This window comes from Zingiber officinale, chromosome 2B, assembly GCF_018446385.1.
Source record: "Zingiber officinale cultivar Zhangliang chromosome 2B, Zo_v1.1, whole genome shotgun sequence".
NCBI lineage: Eukaryota > Viridiplantae > Streptophyta > Magnoliopsida > Zingiberales > Zingiberaceae > Zingiber > Zingiber officinale.
The window spans coordinates 1,701,906-1,726,616 of NC_055989.1; the positions used below are offsets into that span (position 1 = coordinate 1,701,906).

General features: G+C 37.0%; 1 protein-coding gene across 1 annotated transcript in view; it reads left to right on the forward strand.

Moving 5' to 3' along the window:
- The window catches only part of LOC122045008, a 32,074-nt gene extending 8,198 nt beyond the window's left edge, over positions 1–23,876 (forward strand). Inside the window, exons 4-11 of the mRNA XM_042605050.1 lie at positions 1,626–2,339; positions 2,437–2,493; positions 20,619–20,970; positions 21,047–21,246; positions 22,730–22,806; positions 23,106–23,207; positions 23,290–23,476; positions 23,561–23,876. Of these exons, the coding sequence (XP_042460984.1) occupies positions 1,626–2,339; positions 2,437–2,493; positions 20,619–20,970; positions 21,047–21,246; positions 22,730–22,806; positions 23,106–23,207; positions 23,290–23,476; positions 23,561–23,650 (1,779 nt within the window). The 3' untranslated portion in view covers positions 23,651–23,876. The remainder of the gene's footprint in view (positions 1–1,625; positions 2,340–2,436; positions 2,494–20,618; positions 20,971–21,046; positions 21,247–22,729; positions 22,807–23,105; positions 23,208–23,289; positions 23,477–23,560) is intronic.
- The last annotated feature ends 835 nt before the right edge of the window (positions 23,877–24,711 follow it).

Below are 24,711 nucleotides of genomic sequence, written 5' to 3' on the forward strand. Positions count from 1 at the left end.
AAATCAATAAATCAAAAAATATAAATCAGCAAAATATAGTCAGAATATAAATGTGATTTATATGAATTAATAAAATTTATTAGATTTCTAAAAAATTTTAAATATAAAATTATGAATATAAATATGATTTATATGAATTAATAAGATATTTTAATTTTTTTAAAATTTTAAATATAAAATATTAGAATATAAATTCATTAATAATATTTATTAAAAATTTTTTAAATATAATATTATTAGAATATAAGTAAATTTATAAAAAGATTTTAATTTTAAATATATTTTTTATATAGTTTATTGGGATAATTTAATTAGGATTTATAAAAGCCTATTCGATTTACTCCATTTAAGCGAGGAGCTGTTTGAATTAAATACATAATAAATAAATTAAAAAACAAAATTTGTTTTAAAAAAACATCGCTAAACCCGGTGCAGCGGCGTTGGACGTGTCGCCGGAAGCTTCAAGCGCTGCCGGACGTTTCATCGGAGGCTTCCGGCGGCGCCAGAAGCGTCATTGGACGCTTTCGGTGCTAGCGTTGCGTGACGCGCCCATCCCATGACGTCGGATATGTCCTGCGACGCTTCTGGCGCCGCTGGAAGCCTCCGGCGAAGTGTCTAGTGCCGCCAGAAGCTTCCTGCGACGTGTCCAACGGACACGCCCCTCGACGCTGGAAGCGTTGCGGGAGGCAAAAAAAAATAATTGCATAAAATAAACTATTAAAAAAAAATTAATTGCATAAAATAAATTATTAAAAAAAAATTAATTGCATAAAATAGATCATCGAGCAGATGCTTCCGGCGGAGGAGAGAGGCAGTCGAACCGACGTGAGAGGCAGATGAATCATTGAAGGATAGGATTTAGGGCTTCAAAGGAAAGGAAAAAAGAAAAGAAATTTCTGCACCGCACAGCGCCATATAGGGCTGCACAGGGCCGCCTAGGCTGGCTGCCCAGCACTTTTCTGGTGCGGTTGTTGGCTGCCGAGTGCCTAGCTTGCGTTTTAGAACATTGCCTCACCCCTAAACTCACTATTGTCTGTGTTGTTTCTTTAATAATGACTACCCATGCGACATGGCTAATCGTACTGTACTCTTGGGATTATAAAAGTTTGTTTAACCTAAGAGGTATATAATAATCCTACAACACTCCAAAAGCACCTTTCCAATTTGATAACCTACCATTTGGTCTAAGAATTGTTTTTATTGATATGACATTTTTGTTGAACAATGGATTCAAGATATATGCTATTCTGATTTGCAACTGTGGCTTCAGTTCTTTCCTCGTTATTGCTGAAGTTATATTACATGTATTTTATGTTATTTCTGCTTAAAAAGTTTGGTTTCTCTAGTTCTGTTCATAATTCAAGTTAAACATTTGTGCATATAAACTCCTCTAATTGTAAAATTGATTTAAGGATCCATCAGTATGTTTGTACCATTTTAACAATTTACTTGCTACTTACATGATTTATTTTTCCACAAGATTTGTTATGTTATAACAATTTGAGGGAGTAATTAGGAATAGTTTGTAATCAAATAATATTTATGTGTCTGTACTTGTTTGGTATGTCATAAAGGATTTCCCTTTGACTGTTTGTTTGCAATCAAATAACATTTATTTACTTCAGGTTCGTGTGCTTACCAAGACACCTTGCGAACCTCTCTCAGAAAAACAATTCATGACTGTAATTCAGAGCAATTATTATAGTCAAAAACATTTTTGGTTTGAACTGGATCATGCACAAGCAAACAACTTGATGCTTTTATTCAAACCTTTATCAGTTCCAGCCAATTTCATGAAAGCTTCCTTTTCCTCTGACAAGACCAATTTGCTATCAGCATTAGTGACTACGAAATGGAAGAGAATTGACGGCCAGGAGAATACAGACAAAATTGGTGATGAAATAGAGAGAAAATATTCTCCTGAGCTTAGAAAAATGGATAAGTTTGAATCAATTGATTTTGGCAATTATGAAAAACTTGATAATGCAAGAAAGGCATTATCCAATGTTCAGTACGAGGGGGATATTGAAGAAAAAATAATGGATTTGGATGACAATGTTCAGGAGCATTATCTGATTACTAACCTTCACTTGGCTGGAGAAAATCCCTTACTGGATCAACAATCCAAGGATGAAGCATCATTTCCCAACTTGGAGAAAGTTTTGCATGAGCCTAAAATGATTTCAATTGATCATGCATCTTCAAGTTTGTCTTTGAAAGATTGTAAAATTGACGATCCTGTTCCATGTATATTTCCTGAAACGTGCAAAAGGAATATTTTGTTACCACCTAGTATGGAAGAAAATAGATCTACATCTGACCTGCAAGTAAATACTGAGGTATTTAACCTTTTCTTTTCATGTAATAACAGCTCCTGTATGCATTCTTTCTTCTTGTTTGTTATCTTTTGTCTCTTATAATGTTCTTTTTTCTTAGTTGGTAGAAATCATCAAAAGATTGACAGCAAGGACTGAGGAATTGGAGAAAAAACAGGTACATCTTGATGTAATCAGATGAATGATGCTGCATCTTTAATGCTGGGATTACACAGACGGAAGGAAATTATTCCAAGTATTGGTGCAATTCCTGAGCACAGCTCACAATCAATTCCATGGATTAGTGGGGCCCAGGCACATTTCGTATTCCTTCCCTTGTTTACCTCGAGTTGAAATGAGATCTTTTAACTCGAAGTCAATCCACAAATTGAGTTTGTGGGGAGTCATGCTTGGGAAGGAATAAGGACTGTGGTGGGGAACTCTGTGAATTAGTTTCCTTCTGTCTATGTAAACATGGCATAATTTTCAGAATATTCAAACTAAGACGTTTATTTTTTTTTATCACTAGAAATCCTTAAACGTTGATATGATTTGTAGGCTTGCTTAGTACATCATATCAGTTCTAATCCTGTGTTGGCATTGCATTTGGAACTGATTTGTTTATAGCAGTAGGAAATTTGGTATATATCCAAGGTTTAAAATCTCTAACTCATGTTGAGGTTTCTGTTTCGGATCGGAACAATAGAGTTTCAGTATCATATCTTTTCGTACCGATATAGTTTCGGTATTTTTTTAAATATAAATATAAATGTATATTAATATTTGATTACTAAAGATATTTTATATTTTGAAATGTTGAATTTATATTTTAATATTTTCTCATAAAATATTGCCTATTGAGTTTTTTATAAAAAATATTTTAAAAAATAAGTAATTCTTAAAATTCAAAACTAAATTTAAAATTATAAAAATAATTATAAAATTATTTGAAAATTTTAAATTATTTTTAATGTATTTGTAAATTTTTAATTTAAAAAATATTATTTGAAATGTTTAAGAATTAAATATTTTTAAATTTTTAGATTATTTTAAATTTATGTTTAATTTTAAAATTATTTTTAAAAATTAAATTATTTTATAAATATTTAATAAAATATAAAATTATTTAAAAATTTTGAAATAATTTTTAATATTCTTTAATTATTATTAACAATAGTTTATTTATAAAAAAATTAGATATTTAAAAAAAATTAACTAAATTAAAAATACTAAGCGATTGTGGTGACCCGCAGCTGCGGAGGGTTTAGGAATATATAATATTTAATTAGAATTTTTTAGAATTTTAAATTAATTTTTAGATATTTTAATGGGATAATTTAATTAGAATTTTAATAAATATATTTGATTATTTATTTAAATTAGAGATAATTAGATCATTAAAAAATAATAATAATGATCCTGTTCGAAAGTCGATGAGATGGATGTTGGGGATTTGGCGCTCCCGCTGACCTCCTTTGAACTTCGCTCCGGTCTTGCAACACAAGCAGCGTCGATGCCGAGCCCGGGAAGGGGTCCCGGTGATGGTCCTCCGACGCTCAAGTCAGACTCTGGCGAAGAAGAAGCAAGTGGCAGAGCAAATGAGAAAACTGTAGCACAACAGTAGAAATCGTATATAATGCGTCCCTCAAAGGAGAACGATGTGCAAAAGTCGAGCGGCTACCCTGCTCGGTCGGACAGCGAGGCATGGCAACGATAGAGTTCAACTTCGGCCGAGTAGTTACCCCGCTCGGCCTAGCATCAGACTTGACATCAGTCGAGCATACGGACAGAGAACTTCCGATCGAGCGACCATCCCGCTCGGCCCAGCAACAGTGCATGCAGACAGTGGACTTCCGGTCGAGCGGCTATCCCGCTTGGCCCGACAACAAACAACATGTGGACAGTGAAACTCCGGTCGAGCCACCATTCCACTCGACCAAGCAACATACATAGCATGATATCTTTCGACATCCTTTTGGGAGCTAGTGTCGTTGACAGACGGCATGGTCAGACAGAGGATTGTACGACGGAAGCTTCCACTATCACTTCAGAGATATGCTCGGCCCGTTAAGGTACTGTATCAGGGACACTTTATTGACAAGTCTTTTCAGGGAAAGTTTTGAGATGTATGTCCGTCTTGGGAAGCGTGCACGCGCGTTACAGGAGCTCTATATAAAGGGAGGCCAAGTATTGGCGGAGGTACGCGTTGTATGCGATTTCTATTGCTCTGCTACTTGCTTCTTCTTCTTCGTCGGAGTCTGACTTGAGCATCGGAGGGCCATTGCCGGGACCCCTTCCCTTGCTCGGCACAGACGTTGCTTGTGTTGCAAGACCGGAGCGAAGTCCACAAGAGGTCAGCGGGATCGTCACATCCTCAGCATTCATCTCATCGACTTTTGGACAGGATTAAATAACATAACTAAAAATAAATAAATAAATAAAATTTTTATTATATATATTTAAATTTAAAATAAATAAAATATTTAATTAATTAGATTTTATTAGGATTTAATTAAACCTATTTGAATTATTCCTATTAATCCTAGGATTTGTTTTAATTTTTTAAAAAGATTTAATTAAAAAACTGACTACAACCCTTGGCGCAGCCACGGGGTCGCGTGGCCTCTCCGGTGCTTCCACGGGGATCGCGCGACCCCTTCCACGGGGTCGCACAACCTTTTTCACGTAGCTAGGGGGCGTGGTCACGGGAGTCGTGCGGCCTCTCCTGCACAGCCGCGGATGTCGCAATGCCCCTACGATGTGACCGTGGGCGTCCGTGGGATTGGTGCCAGGTTAGTGTCTTAGCCGGTCGGCGGATGGACCAAAATGTTTCGCTCGTTTCGACTAATTCGGCACGAGATCTCAATCCCCGTGTATATCATTCATGATTTTTAATATACCAATCACTCCATCTAATGGGTATCTCACAAGGGCAAAGTAGAATCTAGATCTTTCTATCTCTTCTTTTTGCTCATACACTAAGATGTTTCTTTTTAGTGTGTCTTCCTATTTGTTAGAGTAAATATTCCCACATTGCTTATTAAACTATTAGTTACTCTGTTGGGTGCTTATATTCGGTGGAACTATTTGTACATATTATAAGTTGAGACTGTTGGGGGTTTATATATGTTGGAACTATTTATACACAGTATAAGTTGAGAGGAAGAAACTTTTTGTTTTAAGAGAGTACACCGTATATGTTTATAGCCATCAACACAACTAATATACTAAAAACTAGGTAAATATACACTTGGGTAAATTTAGAGTAGGCAATATTGTTAATGGCCTTAAGACTAGGGAATATAGAAAAGGCCTTAAGACTAAGTGATACAAAGAAAAGACTTGTTTTTCTTTTTCTAGCACTCCTAGCATAGATATCTATCATGCCTAAAGAGTGACTTGGTAAAGATGTCAATTGTTTGTTCTTCTAAGAAGTGCTTGGTTTTTGATCTTCTTAGATATTACACATATTGAATAAAGACAATTTACTTTATTATGTTTTATGTCCATGGAACACTGGATTGTTTGTTACAATGCATATCTATTGATTCTGTAATGTTAAAGCTAAATTCTTCAAGGATATTTATACACATCATCTCATAGGCTGTATGTGCCATTGCGATGTATTTCGCTCCAACACTAGATCATGTTCTCACATTGTGCTTTTTGCTGTTCCATGTTACAAGGTTGCTTGTATTTGGTCCAACATATGCAACATCTTTAATATTTAAGTCTTTATGCTTCTTGTATTGTAAACCTTTTCTTGAACAACTCTTAAATTCCTCTAAAAAGTATACGGCCTTCTCAGATCATTGCTAACAATTTTTACTTCATTTTTGGCATCTATGATAGGTTGCACATCACTTCCTGTATAAATGTCATCAACATAAATTGCTAAAATTAGGATACTGGTGGTAGTGTACGGAACAAAAATTTAATGGTTTGCTTTGTTATACTCGAGACCAACTTGCATAGTTTTCTTGAGAAAACTTCTCAAACCACATTTGAGGGCTTTGTTTGAGACCATAAAATGCCTTTTAAGTTTTACGTACTTTAGGCTTCCTTGAGCAACAACATAAATTGCCTTTAAGCTTATGATTTACTCCGGGCCTGCCTGACAAGTCTTACTCACATGCCACATAATAGAATCATAGGCTTCATCCACAATTGAATCCCTTATAAGAAGGTTTATTATCGTATGGGAGTACCATTTTTATCTCATCCCATGTGGAGTAAAGTTAATGCATACCTGAAAAGATAGCATAACAAGAGAATTTTTTCCTTATGGATTTTTGTATTGTTGTAACGAAGTAATTAGAGAGACCATTTATGATAGTAATTTTGTGATTTGCTATTCCTGGTGAAGCAGGGATGTTCTAGATATTTTATCAATAAGGCATTATTGTACTTGATCAAGATTTGATCTAAGTTCAAATTGGAAAGTATCTTATTTCCTTAAGTACTATTGAAGTTCCTAGTTCCGAACTTCATAGTCTTGTATCCATAAGTTCTGACCTTCCTGTGTTTCTCTGTAAGTTCTGTAGAAAAGTAAGGAGAATTATTGAAGAAGTCCAGATAAAGTATCATCTAGGGAATTATTAGTTCGTCCCAATTTATTTTTAATCCGCAATTAATGTTGGTGTCTGTAAACTTGATCCATCATTTTCAGCCTAATCACTTATAGTTCCCTTTGTTTGCTGACTATACCGAACTATTGCTTCACAATCAATCCTAATTGTAATTTCGGCCTTGCTACATATATACAACATGAAGGCTTCTAAACAATATATAACTGCTAGAATTTCGTTGTCAAGTGAAGTAAGATGTTCTTTTCTTTGTACTTTTCTGATGAGTATCTGCATAAAGATTTAGAGGTCTTTGGTTTGTATTTAGACAATTTTCTAAATAAGGCTCCACCCCATCCAGTTTCACAACTAACATTTTCTATTACCAAGTAATCTGTATCTAAGGGTAAAGTAAGAACAAGGGATTGTTTCACCATAGCTTTTATTTGTTTAACCTTACCAATATCTTGCTGATTAAAATATCTTTGTCCAGTTGTGAAGTTTTGTCATATAAAGGACCACTAATTTTCCTTATGTCTTTTAAATATGGTCTTGCATAATTTAAAAGTCCAAGAAAAGATCTAAGAGTCTTCATCTCTTCCATTTTCTCTGAAAAATCTAAAATTTTGGTTGTTATGTTGAAGGGTTATTTTTCCTTGTCCAATTTCACTGCCAAGAAAGTCTATATGGGTTGTGGCTAGTTTCATTTGCTATCGTGAAACTATTAATCATGTGTAAGTGTGCATAGTGTTCTTTTGTTTTAGAGAAAACAAGTACATCATTTATATAGACACAAGTAAAGGAAGATGCACCTCTAGAATGTCATCCATTTTGCATCGGAAGATTTGGGAGGCAACTTTAAGTCCAAATGGAATGACTAACCATTCAAAATGCCCTTCTGAATCAGAGAATGCTATCCATTGGATAGAGTCAGGGTGATTATAACTTGGAAAAAAAATCAGATTTCATATCAAATTTTGAATATCACTTTGAGTTTTGAATTTTATTCAAGAGTTGGTCCTTATATGGTATTTTATATCCATCTTCATGACAATTGTCATTTAGTCGTTTATAATTAAACACCATTCGAGATTGACCTCTTTTCTGTTCTGCTATTTTATTTACAATGAATGGATTTCTATGTAAAGTTGTTGCCTTGGCGCAACGGTAAAGTTGTTGCCATATGACCAAAAGGTCATGAGTTCGAATCTTGGAAACAACCTCTTGTAAAAAGCAGGGTAAAGCTGCGTACAATGGATCCTTCCTCGGGACCCCGCATGGCGGGAGTTTCGTGCATCGGACTGTCTTTTTTTTTTTGTTTTTTTGAATGGACTTTGATGTCTTGATTCAGAGCGTTGAATAGCTTTAAGAGTAAGTAGTTGAGAAATATGTATTTTACATTCTTCTCTTTCTCAATTAGTGTATTTTAAGTCTTGAGCCTTTATGCTGAGATCAGGATTAATAATATTGAGTTTGCAGTATACCTTATCTCTTTCCTAGTATTTTGTTGGATTTTCTCCGATAATTTCTAGCTTTTCTAGTTTAGAAATTATGGAGTCTAAAGTGTCCTGTGTTTGGAGTAAAGTTAGCAAATATGTTGGACTAATAAAATGTTGTGGGTATAAGTCAGTATCTGGTTGTAGAATGTAGCTTAGGACTAAATCTTCTTCTAGGTCTAAGTCTGGGCTTGAGATGCCAACTGAAATTAGTTTTCCTGCGGGTGACGGGGTTTGTTTGATTTACAGGATCCTTTCTTAGGGCAAGAACAAGAGGCAGAAGTAGGATTTTCAGCAGGGAAAATATGCAAGGGGTATCACCACGCTTCTGAGTGCTTGACCTCAGAGGGATAATCAGAGTATGGGGGCAATGACAGGAGTAGAAAGGAATATGACAGAATCCTTAGTAAGTAAAAGAGCTCTATCAGTGGCAAGAAGGAAATTAAGACCTGAAATTTGTTGATGATGTAACGGGCGTACCCATAATTGATTCAGAAGGAGAGGGTGACTGAAAGTACCAATTAGTATAGAAACGAAGTTGGAAATTTTTAACAAATTTGTGGCACGAAAGTTGTCCATCAAATTGGGTACTAATTAAAGGTTTATTGGTTTGCTTGATCAGAGTGTTGGGTAAAACTGATAAATAAAAGGGATTCATCAATAGTGGAAGTGGTATCACCACTGTCCAAACAGGCATGAAGAGTGAGTTCATGTCCTTGTATTTTGAGGGTACACTGACCCTGTGTTACAAATGCTAGGGGTTTTAATGAATACAAAATTTGTGTCTTCGGATTCCTCTAAAATTATTAGGCTTTTGCCCTCATCGAGTGGGAAAGTAGAAGCTTGTTGTTCCCTTAGGGTTGTTATTTTGATTTCAAGTAAGTTTAGTCTAATTTCTAATACTGAAACTCGGGTTTCTAATAGCACATTTCTTGTACTGCCACGAATTGTGTGAATAGGAGGAATTGTGATTTGGAAAATTGTTTCCAGACATATGTTACAACATTGTTTTTTACATAATTTACAAGTTGCCTGTTTTAACACAGATGGATAGTAATTATAAATAAAGCAAGGAACACTGTCGGTTCCTTCTTTAAGGATTCACTCTTTGTTATGATCTTAAGTTTGTTAAATTTTGTGGAATAAATTGTTTATACATGAAATTAAAATTGTCTATGAGATTTATAGTATCCTCAAAATCACTTAAATTATCTTGAAGAAAAGGAGGAGGTATTTCATATTGGGCATTGTTTCCGTAAGGAGGCTGTAACAAATAGTTGATTAGTGTGTAATCAGAAGAGGAAGTGCATTCTTCCATATCATTGACGAACACAATAGAATAAATAGAAGAAGTATCAGAGACATCTTATTGTACTTCTATTAAATCAAGATTGGTACATCCTACTAATTGGGCTTCTCTACTGGAAAGTTTTCTGTGGTTGGTACAAGTAGAAGAAAGGTGTCCTGGTGCATTACCAGCAAAGCAAGTGCTTGTATTAGCATAGTGCTTGTATTAGCATAAGTCTTTTTGGGTTTAAATTTTCTGACATATTTTTCTTTGTTCAAATAAGGTTTCTTTTTCCTACTTTTCCGCACATAATAAATTTTCTTTTGTTTCTATTTGGGTTGTGCCTTAATCATAGGTCATGTAATTTTTCTTAGTCTTCTGTGTGATTGGGTTGTTCCATATTGTTGCGGGGTGTAGATTTGACTGCAAAACTCATATTGTTGGTTTTTTAAATTGTTTTTGTATTTGTATGTACGTGCATTTTTCTTTAAGTTTAGAGAGAATGTGTTGAATCTTAACTCCAATATTATCATACAATGCTGACATATTTAGATTAGTCCAAAATTTATGATTTTCCTTTCCTAAGTCTCCTGGAAGTTTGCTAAATAGTCTTTCTCCTAAAACAGGATTGCAATAATTTCTTGAAATTGCTGTAAATGTCATAAAATCATTAGAAAAAGGTTTAATATAATTCCAACTGAAAAGTTGAAGTTGTTCTAAGTCTCGCATTGTTTCTTTTTGTCTGATTTCTAATCTTGTATTTGTATTTCTAGATGTAAGTAGTTTGTGAATTTCATAGTAGAAATTAAGTATATTATTACCTTGTGTGGCAATCCGTGAGTCTTCCGAAGCTGCTTTAGCTACATCTCCTAAGTAGTTTTGTCCTACTCTAATTATAGCGTCTCCTATTTCTATGTCTAATTCATGCTTGGCTTGATAATCTTGTTTAACAAACATTATCCACTGCTCCAAGTATGTGTCATATAATTAAGCACATTCTAAAAGAATGCGTTGAATCTTAACTCCAATATTATCATACAATGCTGACATATTTAGATCAGTCCAAAATTTATGATTTTCCTTTCCTAAGTCTCCTGGAAGTTTGCTAAATAGTCTTTCTCTTAAAACAGGATTGCAATAATTTCTTGAAATTGCTGTAAATGTCATAAAATCATTAGAAAAAGGTTTAATATAATTCCAACTGAAAAGTTGAAGTTGTTCTAAGTCTCGCATTGTTTCTTTTTGTCTGATTTCTAATCTTGTATTTGCATTTCTAGATGTAAGTAGTTTGTGAATTTCATAGTAGAAATTAAGTATATTATTATCTTGTGTGGCAATCCGTGAGTCTTCCGAAGCTGCTTTAGCTACATCTCCTAAGTAGTTTTGTCCTACTCTAATTATAGCGTCTCCTATTTCTATGTCTAATTCATGCTTGGCTTGATAATCTTGTTTAACAGACATTATCCACTGCTCCAAGTATGTGTCATATAATTAAGCGCATTCTAAGAGAATGCGTTGAATCTTAACTCCAATATTATCATGCAATGCTGACATATTTAGATCAGTCCAAAATTTATGATTTTCCTTTCCTAAGTCTCCTGGAAGTTTGCTAAATAGTCTTTCTCTTAAAACAGGATTGCAATAATTTCTTGAAATTGCTGTAGATGTCATAAAATCATTAGAAAAAGGTTTAATATAATTCCAACTGAAAAGTTGAAGTTGTTCTAAGTCTCGCATTGTTTCTTTTTGTCTGATTTCTAATCTTGTATTTGTATTTCTAGATGTAAGTAGTTTGTGAATTTCATAGTAGAAATTAAGTATATTATTACCTTGTGTGGCAATCCGTGAGTCTTCCAAAGCTGCTTTAGTTACATCTCCTAAGTAGTTTTGTCCTATTTTAATTATAGCGTCTCCTATTTCTATGTCTAATTCATGCTTGGCTTGATAATCTTGTTTAACAAACATTATCCATTGCTCCAAGTATGTGTCATATAATTAAGTGCATTCTATGATATTCAAAAGTACAACATCTTTTCCAAAGAAGGTGACTTCTAGTGGTCGTCTTTTTCCAATAGTCCTTACTAAAGGGTTGTTAATATACGGGGTTGAAAGGTTGCAAACATAGTCCCATATTGAAAACATATGGGAAAGATCATGAGTTTATAAGAAACAATATCTCCATTGGTATGAAGTCTTTTGAGTAGAGCCCAAGAGTAAAACCATGAGGGTTTAAGCCCAAAGGAGACAATATCATATTATTATGGAGATAACTAAATTCCTTTTGGTCCTAACAATTGGTCTCAAAACGAGGTCACTCTTCACCGGACTAACCGCTGGAAGAAGCACGAGCCAGAGCCATGATTCAGGATCGAACTAAGGGGGGAAATCTTGAACAAAGTAGGGGAGACCCTGCAGGTCAAGAGTGATCCGATGCTTGAGAGGGACCTGTGGTCTTTTGTTTGAGGGGGGGATTGTTGGGGTTTCTAGGTTGTAAACATAGTCTCACATTGAAAACATGGGAAAGATCATACGTTTATAAGAAAAAGATATCTCCATTGATATGATGTATTTTGGGTAGAGCCCAAGAGCAAAACTGAGGGCTTAGGTCCAAAGTAAACAATATCATACTATTGTGGAGATATATAAATTTTTTTGGTTCTTCAGAGGTTATCCTAGTTCTAGGAGAATGTCCTTGTCCATGTCCATAATCTATGGTTCCCATTGTGCTTTTGGGCATCCACACTTTATATGCTGGTTTAGAAGTGGCTGATGATTCTCCTAGATTCATCAAGTCTTTGGCAGGTATGGGTAGACTAATTGTGTCATCATCAAATTTTTGGGCTATTATATTTCTATCTTCATCAAAATATAATATCTAATTGTCTTTTAGCTTATGATGTTGTTGATCCAAAGCCTCTAATTCTCTAAGGCCGTGTCATTCAAATGTATAGCAACCTCTAAAGGCATGTAGACATATTCATCTAAGTCGCCAAAAAAACTTTTAATATCTTCGGTGTTTAAAGTAAAGCCCTAAATTCTCATATATTGGAACCACGAGTTAGGCCTTTATATAGGAAAGAAGATATACACCAAAAGATAAAAATATCCCTATGATTATTCTAACACTCCCCCTCAAGCTTGAGAATATAGATCATATACACCAAGTTTGTTACATATGTAGTTAATTCGAGAACCTCTAAGTGACTTAGTGAATATATCTGCTAGCTGATCATTTGAGTTGACAAAACTAGTAGATATTTTTCCAGATATGACTTTCTCTCTGACAAAGTGACAGTCAACTTCAATATGCTTTGTCCTCTCATGGAAGATTGGATTTGAGGCAATATGCATAGCGGCCTGGTTGCCATATATGAGTGGCATTTGTATAACCTCTCCAAACTTTAGTTCCTGAAGCAACTGTTTTAACCATATAAGTTCTTGGCTTGCAATAGCCATAGCTCGATATTCTGTCTCTGCACTGGATCTTGCCACAACATTCTGCTTTTTGCTTTTCCAAGAAACAAGGTTACCTCCGACAAATATACAAAATCCAGAAGTGGATCTTCTATCAGAAGGAGATCCTGCCCAATCTGCATCAGAATACCCCACGACTTGAGTATGTCCTTTGTCTTCATATAGAAGACCCTTTCCTGGTGCACCTCTGATATATCGAATAATGCGAGTTACGGTATCCCAATGTTCTTTGCACGGAGAGCTAAGAAACTGACTTACTACACTTACTGCAAATGTGATATTCGGACGAGTGACAGTAAGGTAGCTTAGTTTCCCTACCAATCGCTTGTACTGTTCAGGATCTGAAAGAGGCTCCCCTTGATTTGGCAGGAGCTTGACATTAGGATCCATGGGATTGTCGGCTGTCTTTGAGTTTAACATTCCTGTTTCTTCCAAAATATCCATTGCATACTTTCTTTGGGATATAATGATCCCATCTTTAGACTGTGCCACTTCTATCCCTAGAAAATATTTGAGTTTGCCGAGATCCTTTGTCTGAAAATGTTTGAAAAGATGTTTTACTTGTGAAATCCCAAGATGATCATTACCTGTGATGACAATATCATCAACATAAACCACTATATAGATGCAATCAGTAGATGAGTGGCGATAAAAGACAGAATGATCAGCCTCGCTTCGAGTCATGCCAAACTGTTGAATTACGGTACTAAATCTACTGAACCATGCTCTGGGTGACTGCTTGAGACCATATAAAGATTTTCGCAAGCGACATACAAGACCAGAAGACTCCCCCTGAGCAACAAAACACGGAGGTTGCTCCATGTAGACTTCCTCGAGCAGGTAACCATGTAAGAATGCATTTTTGATGTCCAATTGATGAAGGGGTCAATGGCGAATTTCAGCAATAGACAGGAAAAGACGCACAGAAGATATCTTGGCAACAGGAGAAAAGGTGTCACCATAATCCAATCCAAATACCTGAGTATAGCCTTTAGCGACAAGACGAGCCTTAGGTCGATCAACCGTGCCGTCTACACCAACTTTCACTGTAAACATCCATCGACAACCAACCACTGACTTCCCAGGAGGTAGAGGAACTAGGTCCCAAGTCCCATTGCTCTGTAAGACACTCATTTCATCAAGCATAACTTGTTTTCATCCTGGATGGGCAAAGGCATCACCTGCAGTCTTTGGAAGAGAAACAGACGACAAGGAAGACAGACAATAATAATAGGGTGGGGAAAGACGATGATAGCTCAAAGAAACATAGTGAGGAGAAGGATTACGAGTGGAACGCATACCCTTTCGAAGTTCAATAGGAACATCAGAGGCAGAAGATGGGACCGGAGGAAACGACGAAGGACTTGGCTCCAAAGATGTGCCCACATTAGTGTCAGTGTTGGTCGGCGGCAAAGCAGAACCAGGACGACGCTGATAAACCTGCAAAGGAGGAGACGAGGCCGGAGATGATAGAGGCGCCTCCGGAGGATAAAAGATAGTTACTGGTGTGGTGCAGGTGGAGAGGGAGAAACCTCGGCCTATGAAGCGGAAGGACAAAAAAAGAAACCGACTCAAAGAATGTGACATCGTCTGAGATGAAGTACCGACGAAGAGTAGGGGAATAACACTTGTACCCTTTCTGAGACCGTGGGTACCCAAGGAAGACACACTTATGAGACCGGGGAGAAAGTTTGTCAATGCCGGGATCAAGAGCATGAGCAAAACATATAGAACCAAAGATCCGAGGTGGTAGAGGATGAAGAGGCTGATGCAGATAAAGTACTTGATGAGATATTTTACCCTGGAGAGTGGATGAAGTCATGCGATTGATGAGATAACATGCAGTAAGTACGACATCACCCCAAAACTGATGAGGGACATTAGAATGGAGAAGAAGTGTCCGAGTGGTTTCAAGGAGATGACGATTCTTGCGTTCTGCAACCCCATTCTGTTGAGGGGTATGAGGGCAAGACGTGCGATGCAACACACCATGAGATGTCAAGAAGGTACGAAATTGAGTAGATAAATACTTGCGTGTATTATCACTTTGCAAAGTTCGATGGAAAGTACCAAATTGAGTTTTTATTTCAAGAAAAAAGGATTCAAAAAATAAAATACAATTCTGAACGATCCTTCATCAGATATAACCATGTACAACGGGAAAAATCGTCTATAAAAGTAACAAAATACCTTCACCCCATTGTAGAAGAAACACGACTCGGACCCAAACATCAGAATGAACCAAAGCAAAAGGAGACATAGCCCGACTCTCAATACAAGGAGAAAAAGAACTATAAACATGCTTACCTAATTGACACGACTCACAAGATAAAGACTCTAAGTGAGAAAGACTAGGATGTAATTGTTTTAACTTATTAAGACCTGGATGTCCCAACTGAGCATGAATAAGTAGTGGAGATGTCGCCGACGAACCAACAAAAGAGGGTTGTTGAAGCCGATATAGGCTATGAGATTCACATCCGAAGCCAATCATCCTCCCCGTACTCCGGTCCCGTAAAGAAACAGATATATTAGTAAAAGAAATGATACAATTCGAGTAAGTTGATTTATCGATAATAAATTAAAGGGAGCGCCGGGAACATAAAGAACATTATGAATGGATAGAGAAGAAGAAGGATGAACAATGTCAATACCCTGAGATTGAGTTTGGGAACCATTGGCCATGGTGACCATTGGCAAATTACCAGAAGTATTGAGGGAGGAAAATAGGGATTTATTACCAGTGATATGATCGGTGACCCCAGAATCAAGAACCCAAGGACCCGAAGAACGAGATATGCCAGCAAAGGAAGTACCAGCATGTGCAATGGTAGCAGTGGAACCCGAAGCCTGACGATCCTTAAACCATTTTAGAAAGTCAGTTATAGGAAGGTGTTGGAGTTGAATCCGGTGTCAACTGTGAAGTGGAAGCTGAAGAAGCAACATAACTCTGAACGACCTGGGCAACACGAGGAGGACGGCCATGTAGACTCCAGCACTTATCAATCGTGTGTCCCAGTCGGTGGCAATGATCACACCAAGGACGGGCTTGCCACCCTTGCGAGGTGGAGGTCCTTTGTGTCGAGAGACCAAAGCTGACAAGTCGACAGGAACAGAAGAAGGCAACGTCAAAACTTTGGCCGAGACACGGAGAAGAGTCGCCCAGGTATTCTCCATAGTAGCTTCTGTGGGGCTGCCAAGGATCTGGTCACGGACATGAGAATAATATGTGGGCAGACCATATAAAGCCAGAGACATAAAAAATTTCTTCCGATTTTCAAACTCTTCAATAGGATCGGCCGCAGGTGGGAGCAGTTCATTGAAGTCACAAGGCTAGAGACTGAACCCAGATAAGTTGACATTGAATCCTTAATCTGATGGGTGCTGAGGATGGTCATGAGATCTTCACAAACTTGATAGAGTCGCCGAGAGGTGTTTGTAAAGAGTTGTTGAGCTTGTGTCCAAACAGCTTTACAGGTTTTGTGAGTACAGAAGACACTCTTAAGAGATGGATGGATGGTGGCTCGGATAATACAACACAACTGAGCATCAATCTTCTTCCACAGAGGACGATCGGCGATTTGAACATCTTCTTCAGTTTGAGTGAGATGTGTCTCATAACCCTGTCCAACAAGCCAAAGCTCAATGTGAGATGCCCAAGAGATATAATTTTTACCATCCAACTGCTCGGAAGAAAGAGGTTGAGTGATATGGTTGGTAAAGATTGAGGTATCTGGCTTTGGGGTACCAGATGTAGCCATGAATAGAATTGTGAACCAGGCTGTTGGAATATACGAAGTGAGCTTGCTTATTTTGGAAGAAAGATGAAGGACAGTGATGTGCTGGTGCTACTGGAATCAAGAAGAAAGAACAGTGATGTGCTGTCGGAGTCAAATACACACTAAATTCATTTGATATTCTTGTTTACGCAACCGCATACACAGGAGTTGAGCAGTGAAGATGATGTAGCTTCTGTTCGAAGATAGATGCCCACACCGAGATTGCTGGAGTTATGCCCACCTTCGCAACCACGTCCATGGGAAGTCCACAGCAACGCTCAGTGATGGAAGAAGAAGAACAGGCTCACCAGAGAAGAAGATAAAATGGCTGGCTGTTCCCTCCTTTGTTAGAAACTCCTTGCGTTCGCTACCACGTCGACAGGGAGTTTGCCTGAGGCTGGGGACTTCGTATTAGGGTTCTCTACTGGCGGAGTGGATCTGCTCTAGCAGCACAACTGGTGGTGAGGGACTGCTGGTGACAGGGCTTGTTGGCTTCGAACCGAAGCTAGGGCAGAAGACGGCTAGGGTGAGAAGCCTGGCCTAGAGACGAAAGCAACGCCACGGCTTGAGCGAGGTGCGAGACGCGCCGTAGAGGAACGAGAATGCGGCGGCGGAGGATGCGAAGAAGATCCGTGAGGTTGGATTCAAAGAGGGCCCTGACGAAGTTGATGGTGAAGCCTCGATCGAAGAGACCGCATCGCTGGCTGCCGCTCTCGAGACCGCGTCGCTGGGCGCTGGCGCGAGGATCCTTTCTGTGGTTGGGATCGGGGACTAGGAAGATGCTCGGGAGGTGGAGACAGAGGGAGCGGCGGCGTAGGGGGAACGGTTGGGGAAGAGGCAAAACTACGGCGGCACAAGGAGGAAAGAAATTAGGGTTTAAACTTGGCTCTAATACCATGTTCAAAGCAAAATCCTAAATTCTCGTATATTGGGACCACGAGTTAGGCCTTTATATAGGAAAGAAGATATACACAAAAAGACAAAAATACCCCTATAATTATTCTAACATTCGGATATATTCATAAGTTAAAATTTTATGCTACCTTACTAGCTTGATGTATTTTCTGTGTTTTACTAAGTCTAGATGTCTTTTTCCAAGTTGTTTAACAATTGTAAAAGGATCAGTAGTTTGTCTAAACATTAAAGTGAAATGTTCGTCAATAGGTTCATCAGTCTGGGAGTCTTTCTGAGAAGTTGATGGCTGGGATCAGAAAATCTAACAGAAAAATTTTCATTTATGTCTTCATACATAATAGATGTTATTGGTTTTAAGGTTGTATTTAGATTGTCTAGACTTATGTTCCATTCCAATCTTGATAAGATTTCGGAATTGAATTCTCTAGGTTTGAGAAAGTGAATTCCTTTAGTGGTGAGTGCTTCAATCATATCTATGATTGTGACTATAAAGTGATTATGAATATGATTAATAGTTTTTCCTAAGAAGATTATGTCTAATTGAATGTTGTCCAGAGATAGTTTACTTAAATCTTTGTTCAGGTTATCTAATGCTTCTTTCCACTTTGTGGTTTGAGTGTTTCCTGAGATAGTTTTTTTTTCTAAGGAAACTAATCTATTTTATAAAAGAGATATTCTATAATGAAGGGAAGTTAATAAAGCTAGCATTTTGTTGTTTTGCTGGTTTTGGAGTTGGTCACTTTTCTCGGTGTCTTGTTGGTTACAGTATCCGTCTTCCTTAGTTATTGAGAATTGTTTAGTGTATTCTAAAGCTTCTTCATAGTGTGTATTTTCAAATCTAAGTTTGTTCATTGATACTTAATTTCAAGTAGTTTATGAAGAGCATCTTGCTTTTCATAAAGTTGAGTCTTATTGCTTACAATCAATTTCTGAGATTGTAATAATAAGGCCTTAGATTCTATGTCTGTACTTAAATGTTTTCTATAAGTTTAAAATATTCTTTTTAGTGGGAATATTTTCGGATTGTAAAGTTCTTTTTAAGGATTCTTGGGTATTTTTGAGATAATCAAGATTCCTTAAGACTTTGGCTTATGCTGGACTAAGTTCCGAGATATGTTATCAAATCTCTGGAAAAGAGTTTGAAGTTGTGTTTCTAAAGAAATTCCTAAACTTATCAGTAAGTCTGTGAGGGAATTTAAGTGTGCACTTTCTGAGTGAAGACAGTTCGTATGTGATTTGATTCTAATATAACAACTATGTTTATTTTCGTTTGAAGTTATGATTGTTCTTGGTTGTAAAGTTAGATCTATGTAATCAAGTTTCTTTACAATCAATTCCTTAGATTATAATAATAAGGTCTTAGACTCTATGTCTGTACTTGATGTTTTCTCTAAGTTTAAAATATCCTTTTTAGTGGGAATATTTTTCGACTAAAATTTCTTTTTAAGGATGCTTGGGTATTTTTGAGATAATCAAGATTCCTTAAGACTTTGGCAACAATCCGGTTATGTTGCACTAAGTTCTGTGATATGTTATCAAACCTCTAGAAAAGAGTTTGAAGTTGTGTTTCTAAAGAAGTTCCTAAACTCATCGGTAAGTCTATGAGGGAATTTAAGTGTGCACTTTCTAAGTGAAGACAATGCGTATGTGATTTGATTCTAATATAACATCCAGTGTTCTAAATGGCGGTTGCTTAGACGGGAGGCAGGTATCAACCGCACTGCCTCAAGTTGAGGCGGTGCTTTAGGCAGTCACTCACCATATTTCGCCACTGTGTGACCTGGAGGCGTCGTCTAGGCCTGGCAATGGGCTCGGAGGTGTTGCCCGAGCCCGACGACGGGCTCGGAGGCGTCACTCGAGCTCAGTAATGGGCTAAAAGGCGTCGCTAGGACGCGGCGACGTATCTGAACTCGTAGTGCAGTCCTGCCAATGCGTCTAACTCGTCACCCTACTAAAACAAGGTATGCGAGTAAGTTGTAAATTGGGGTTTAATTCAATTACTTTAGGTTAATAATTTTAATCAACTCCTAGCTATAATTGTTTAAATATATTTAATTAACGCCTAATAAAATTATCCCATTAATATATATATAAAGATTAAATTTAAAATTTGTAATTAATATCTTTTATTAAAAGTAAATATTATAAAGGATAATGATTATTTATAATATTATGTATAAAATAAATTCAACTGCCTAGGCACCGCCTAGACAGTCGAGGCGGTAGGCGGTAGGCGGTAGGCGATCATCGACGCCTATCTCCATTTACAACCCTGATAACAACTATATTTATTTTGGTTTGAAGTTATGATTGTTGGCTGTAAAGCTAGATCTAAGTAATCAAGTTTCCTTACCAGATTTGAGGACATTGTATACATATTCTAAGTTTCCCAAAGTCGTAAGGGCTCTGGTACCAATATTTACATTTGCTCCCGTGATCTAAGTTTTGTTCTAAGTTTTTTGTTCATGCCATTGTTTTCAAATTCTTGCAGTGTCATAAATTTGAAGGGTCTTAAGGTAAGGAATTCATGAGATGCTTGTATGCCCAAAAATGAGAAAAACAACATACACCTAATATATCCACGTGTCTCATTTTTACATTTTACTTAAGAGGTTCACATGATTTTTTTTATACTCCAACTAGAGGGGTGGTTTTGGAATTAATAGCTCCACGGTGCTTATTGGGCTGACAATTAGTATCACCAACATATGTATGGTGTAGCTATCAATTTTCTAATCAATTGAATTTCTGTTTTCCTCTTAGCTATACCACTCTCATTTTGTTAGGCTGAATCAAATAAAGAATTGCAACAACTAAGGGGTGATGTCAAGGAATCCGAGAGGATGGTTCAGGGATTACGAGATCAAATTAATACACTTGAGTCCAGACTTCACTCTTCTATGTTGCAAGGAGTTACATATATGGAGGAGTGTCCAGAACATGAAAAAGTCATTTACCTTATTGGCGGTTATAATGGTAGCTCTTGGTTGTCAACATTTGAATCTTTTTCTCCATTTAATGACAAACTAGTTCCCCTAAAACCAATGAGCTCTGCACGTTCATATGCTTCTGTTGCAACATTGGATGATAATATCTTTGTTTTGGGTGGTGGTGATGGCAATTTGTGGTATAAAACAGGTGCTATTTTGTGTACTTTCTGATGAATTTTAAAAATGTGTATCACAAGCCATTGATTCTTTTTTACTTGATGAAGTCGAGTGTTACAATCATAGGAAAAAAGAGTGGACATCATGTCCTGAACTGATTCGTCCAAAAGGGAGTCTTGCTAGTGCTACTTTAGACCATAAGATATATGCTATTGGAGGAGGAGATGGAGTTTCGTGCCATTCTGAGGTTGAGATGTTTGATCCAATGCTTGGAAGGTGGATCTACAATCAGTCAATGCTTCATAAGGTATGTTGTAAAGGTGTTCATTTCCTTTGTAGCACTTTCATTATCGATGGTCAAATCGGAATTTCCTTTTTAGCTCTGAACGATGCTACATTAATGTGTTGTTTTTCCTTGTGTCTGTTTTTCTGGTATATTTTTAGATAATTTTAGTCAGTCATTTTAGCATAAGTATTCCCATTCTTGTTAAAGAGATTAATATCTTAGAGAAGGGAAAATAGAACCAAAGAGCCACATTCAATTATGTTCTTGTTGAAACTTCAAAATTTTCATTTGTTACTCAAAAGCCTGGTTATTCTGGAAACAGTCTCTTACAAAAAAGCAGGGTAAGGCTGCGTACAATGGATCCTTCCCCGGGATCCTGCATAGCGGGAGCTTCGTGTACTGGATTGCCCTTTACTCAAAGCCTGGTTATTATGAATTATTGGACTAGATGCTTGGCCCTGAGGTCATCTTATAAAATAAACAACAACTGAATAATATCCTGGACGGTGGAAGGTAATATCCAGTAAATTAACATCTCATTTATCACAGCTGATGTTACTATATGGGATTGAATCCCATCATCACATTTACAGTTGTGAATTGACTTGACTGGGCTAGGCATGGGCCAGGCCTGAATTGACCGGATAACAGCATGTTGGACCAACCACAGCCCAACTCAAATCGACTGGCCAGGCTCGTGCCAGCTCAATTTGAGCCAGGGTCCGAGGACCTAGCCTTTGCCTGGGCCCAAGGGCATGCTGTGCCTGCCGAACTATCCCAGGCTTGTGGACCCATTTTTATTTTTAATTTACTTTATGAACTATTACAAAATAATAATAAAATCAGAAAAATTGGAATTTACTATATATCTATAGGTATATATTGGTGGGCTTGGCTTGGCTCGCGGGCATTGCTAGGCCCAATCTCGTGTCCACCAAGCATGGCCCAGATTTGTGCTGTGCTGGCCCAGTTCGTCCGTGCTGGACTGGCCATGATCAACCCAGTCCAATAAACACCTCTGGTTGCATGTTGCTACTGCTAAAGCTGAAGCACTATACATTTTAGTTGAGAAGAATCACCATTGCAAGTTTGAATTCGGTATCTACAATGTCTAAGGTTCACTCTGCTTTGACCAAATCTTGCTTACAGTAATTCTATCAGAACTTGTCAACCAATAATCCACAAGATTGGACCCATAATCTCCTTAAGTTTGTGGGATATGGATCAAGTCATATCAGATGGGCTTGTTCAAGCTCTTAGAATATGAAAAGGTTGACAGGAAATTGTCAGTGTTCACGCATAATATATATGTTATTACCCTTGAACTTTTAGTAGTTTTCGTTCACCTCTCTTTTCCTTACAATATTTTGTGTTTGTGGACAGTGGAGGCATAGTAGTGCATGCATATATTAACAAATTACCTTTCGATCTTCCCATGATTCACTCAGTTTTTTGCCCAAATCTAACTGGCATATGTGATCCATTGACCAATTGGTTTTTCCAGCGATTTGCTACTGCTGCAGTTGAACACAACAGAATACTGTATGCTGTAGGTGGATACGATGGGAAAGGTTACTTGACGTAAGTTTTTCTTGCAACTACTAAGTTTGAACTGATGATGTAATTAAGCACTATTTGCTATACTACCATTCCATTGTCAGTCTTCAATGACTTCAAATATGTAGGAAAATATTTTTTTGGCAATTGCAACATTCAATCTCAGTAAAGGAGATGAAAACCAAATATAGTTGTTTTCGTATCTATTTATTGTTGTACCAGGATGTGCTTTTCAAGATGTGATCTTCAAGAATTCTGCAATTTTTCAATTTTATTCTCTTTTAAGCTGAATTAGCTGACCTAGGTGAGTTTGACTTGTCCAGGTCAGTTGAAAGATACGATCCACGAGAAGGTTACTGGAGCAGGTCTGCGAGCATGAATCTCAAAAGGGGATGCCACTCGTTGGCGGTCTTGGAAGACAAAATGTGAGAAGCGACCGACGAAGAAACTAAAGGTATGTTTCTATCAACCACCATATGCTCTGACCATAATCTTTTCTTGTTTAAGCTATGCCATGGGAGGATTCAATGGGGAGACAATGGTGTCGAGTGTTGAAATTCTTGATCCCCGACTCGGTTCATGGATGATGGGAGAGCCAATGAATGTCCCGAGAGGATACACTGCCGCAGCCGTGCTAGGCGACGCTATATTCATCATCGGAGGTCTCCAAACCACCAATGACATTTGGGACACGGTAAGTTGCTCAATATAGTCTTGCACAAATGTGAGTCGTCATCATCGAACATATCGAACAAACCGAGTTTTCTACCGGTGATAGGTGGAGTACTGGAAGGAAGGGAGCGGTTGGACCATTTGCCAATCCAAGACATTGGGAAAGAGGTGCTTTTTATCGGCCACCTCCGTGTAAATAAGTCGATCGATCCCGAAGCTCTTTTGAATCTGATTAAGAACATCTTCCTCTGGAAGTGAAGGGCCATAGCGTTTCTTTTGGAGTGGGCAACGGGGATATGAGAATGCTAATTGTAGTCCATACTGTGTATCCTTTCAGGGCCAACTAACCAAAATTAAGGTTGGTGATGGTGGTCATTACTTGTAATGACTTTTCTATCAATATAACTTGAAATTGTCATTAATATTTGGGAAAATTTGCATGCAGTCCTAATCAGAAACAAAATTTTGCATGCAGTTTCCATTGATAAAAATTTTTGTTTTCGCTTCCCAGTTAAATATAATGGACACTAATTTATCTAATTACCCCATATTTTTAGGTATAAAAAGTTCAAAAATAAGTATAATTCTTCTTAAATTTAGCACATTAAATTAGAATCTACTATAATTTTTATCAAATTGAGCACGATTTTTTTTCCATCTCAATTGGATAGAAAATATACTGGATTTTTTTTAAAATGACGCTCAATTGGATGAAAAATATACTAGATTTTTTTTAAATGGTGCTCAATTGGATGAAAAATATATTAGATTTTTTTTAAATGATGTTGAATTTAGGAGAAATTATATTAAGTAAAAAAAAAAGTCGTGTTCAATTTGATAGAAAATATATTCGATTCTAGTTTAAAGTATTGAATTTAACCGGAATTATATCCATTTTTAGATTTTTTATACTTAAAAAAATATGAGGGGTAATTATGATAGAAAATATACTCGATTCAAGTTTAAAGTCTTGAATTTTAGAGTAATTATATTCATTTTTGAATTTTTTATACCTAAAAATTTTGAGGGCCAATTAGAAAGTCGTGCTCAATTTGATAGAAAATATACTCAATTTTAGTTTAAAGTGCTGAATTTAATAGGAATTATATCCAATTTTGGAGTTTTTGTACTTAAAACTTATGAGAGGTAATTTGATAGAAAATATATTCGATTCTAGTTTAAAATGCTGAATTTAAGAGGAATTATACTCATTCTTAGATTTTTTGTATCTAAAAGATTTGAGCAATTAGGTCGTGA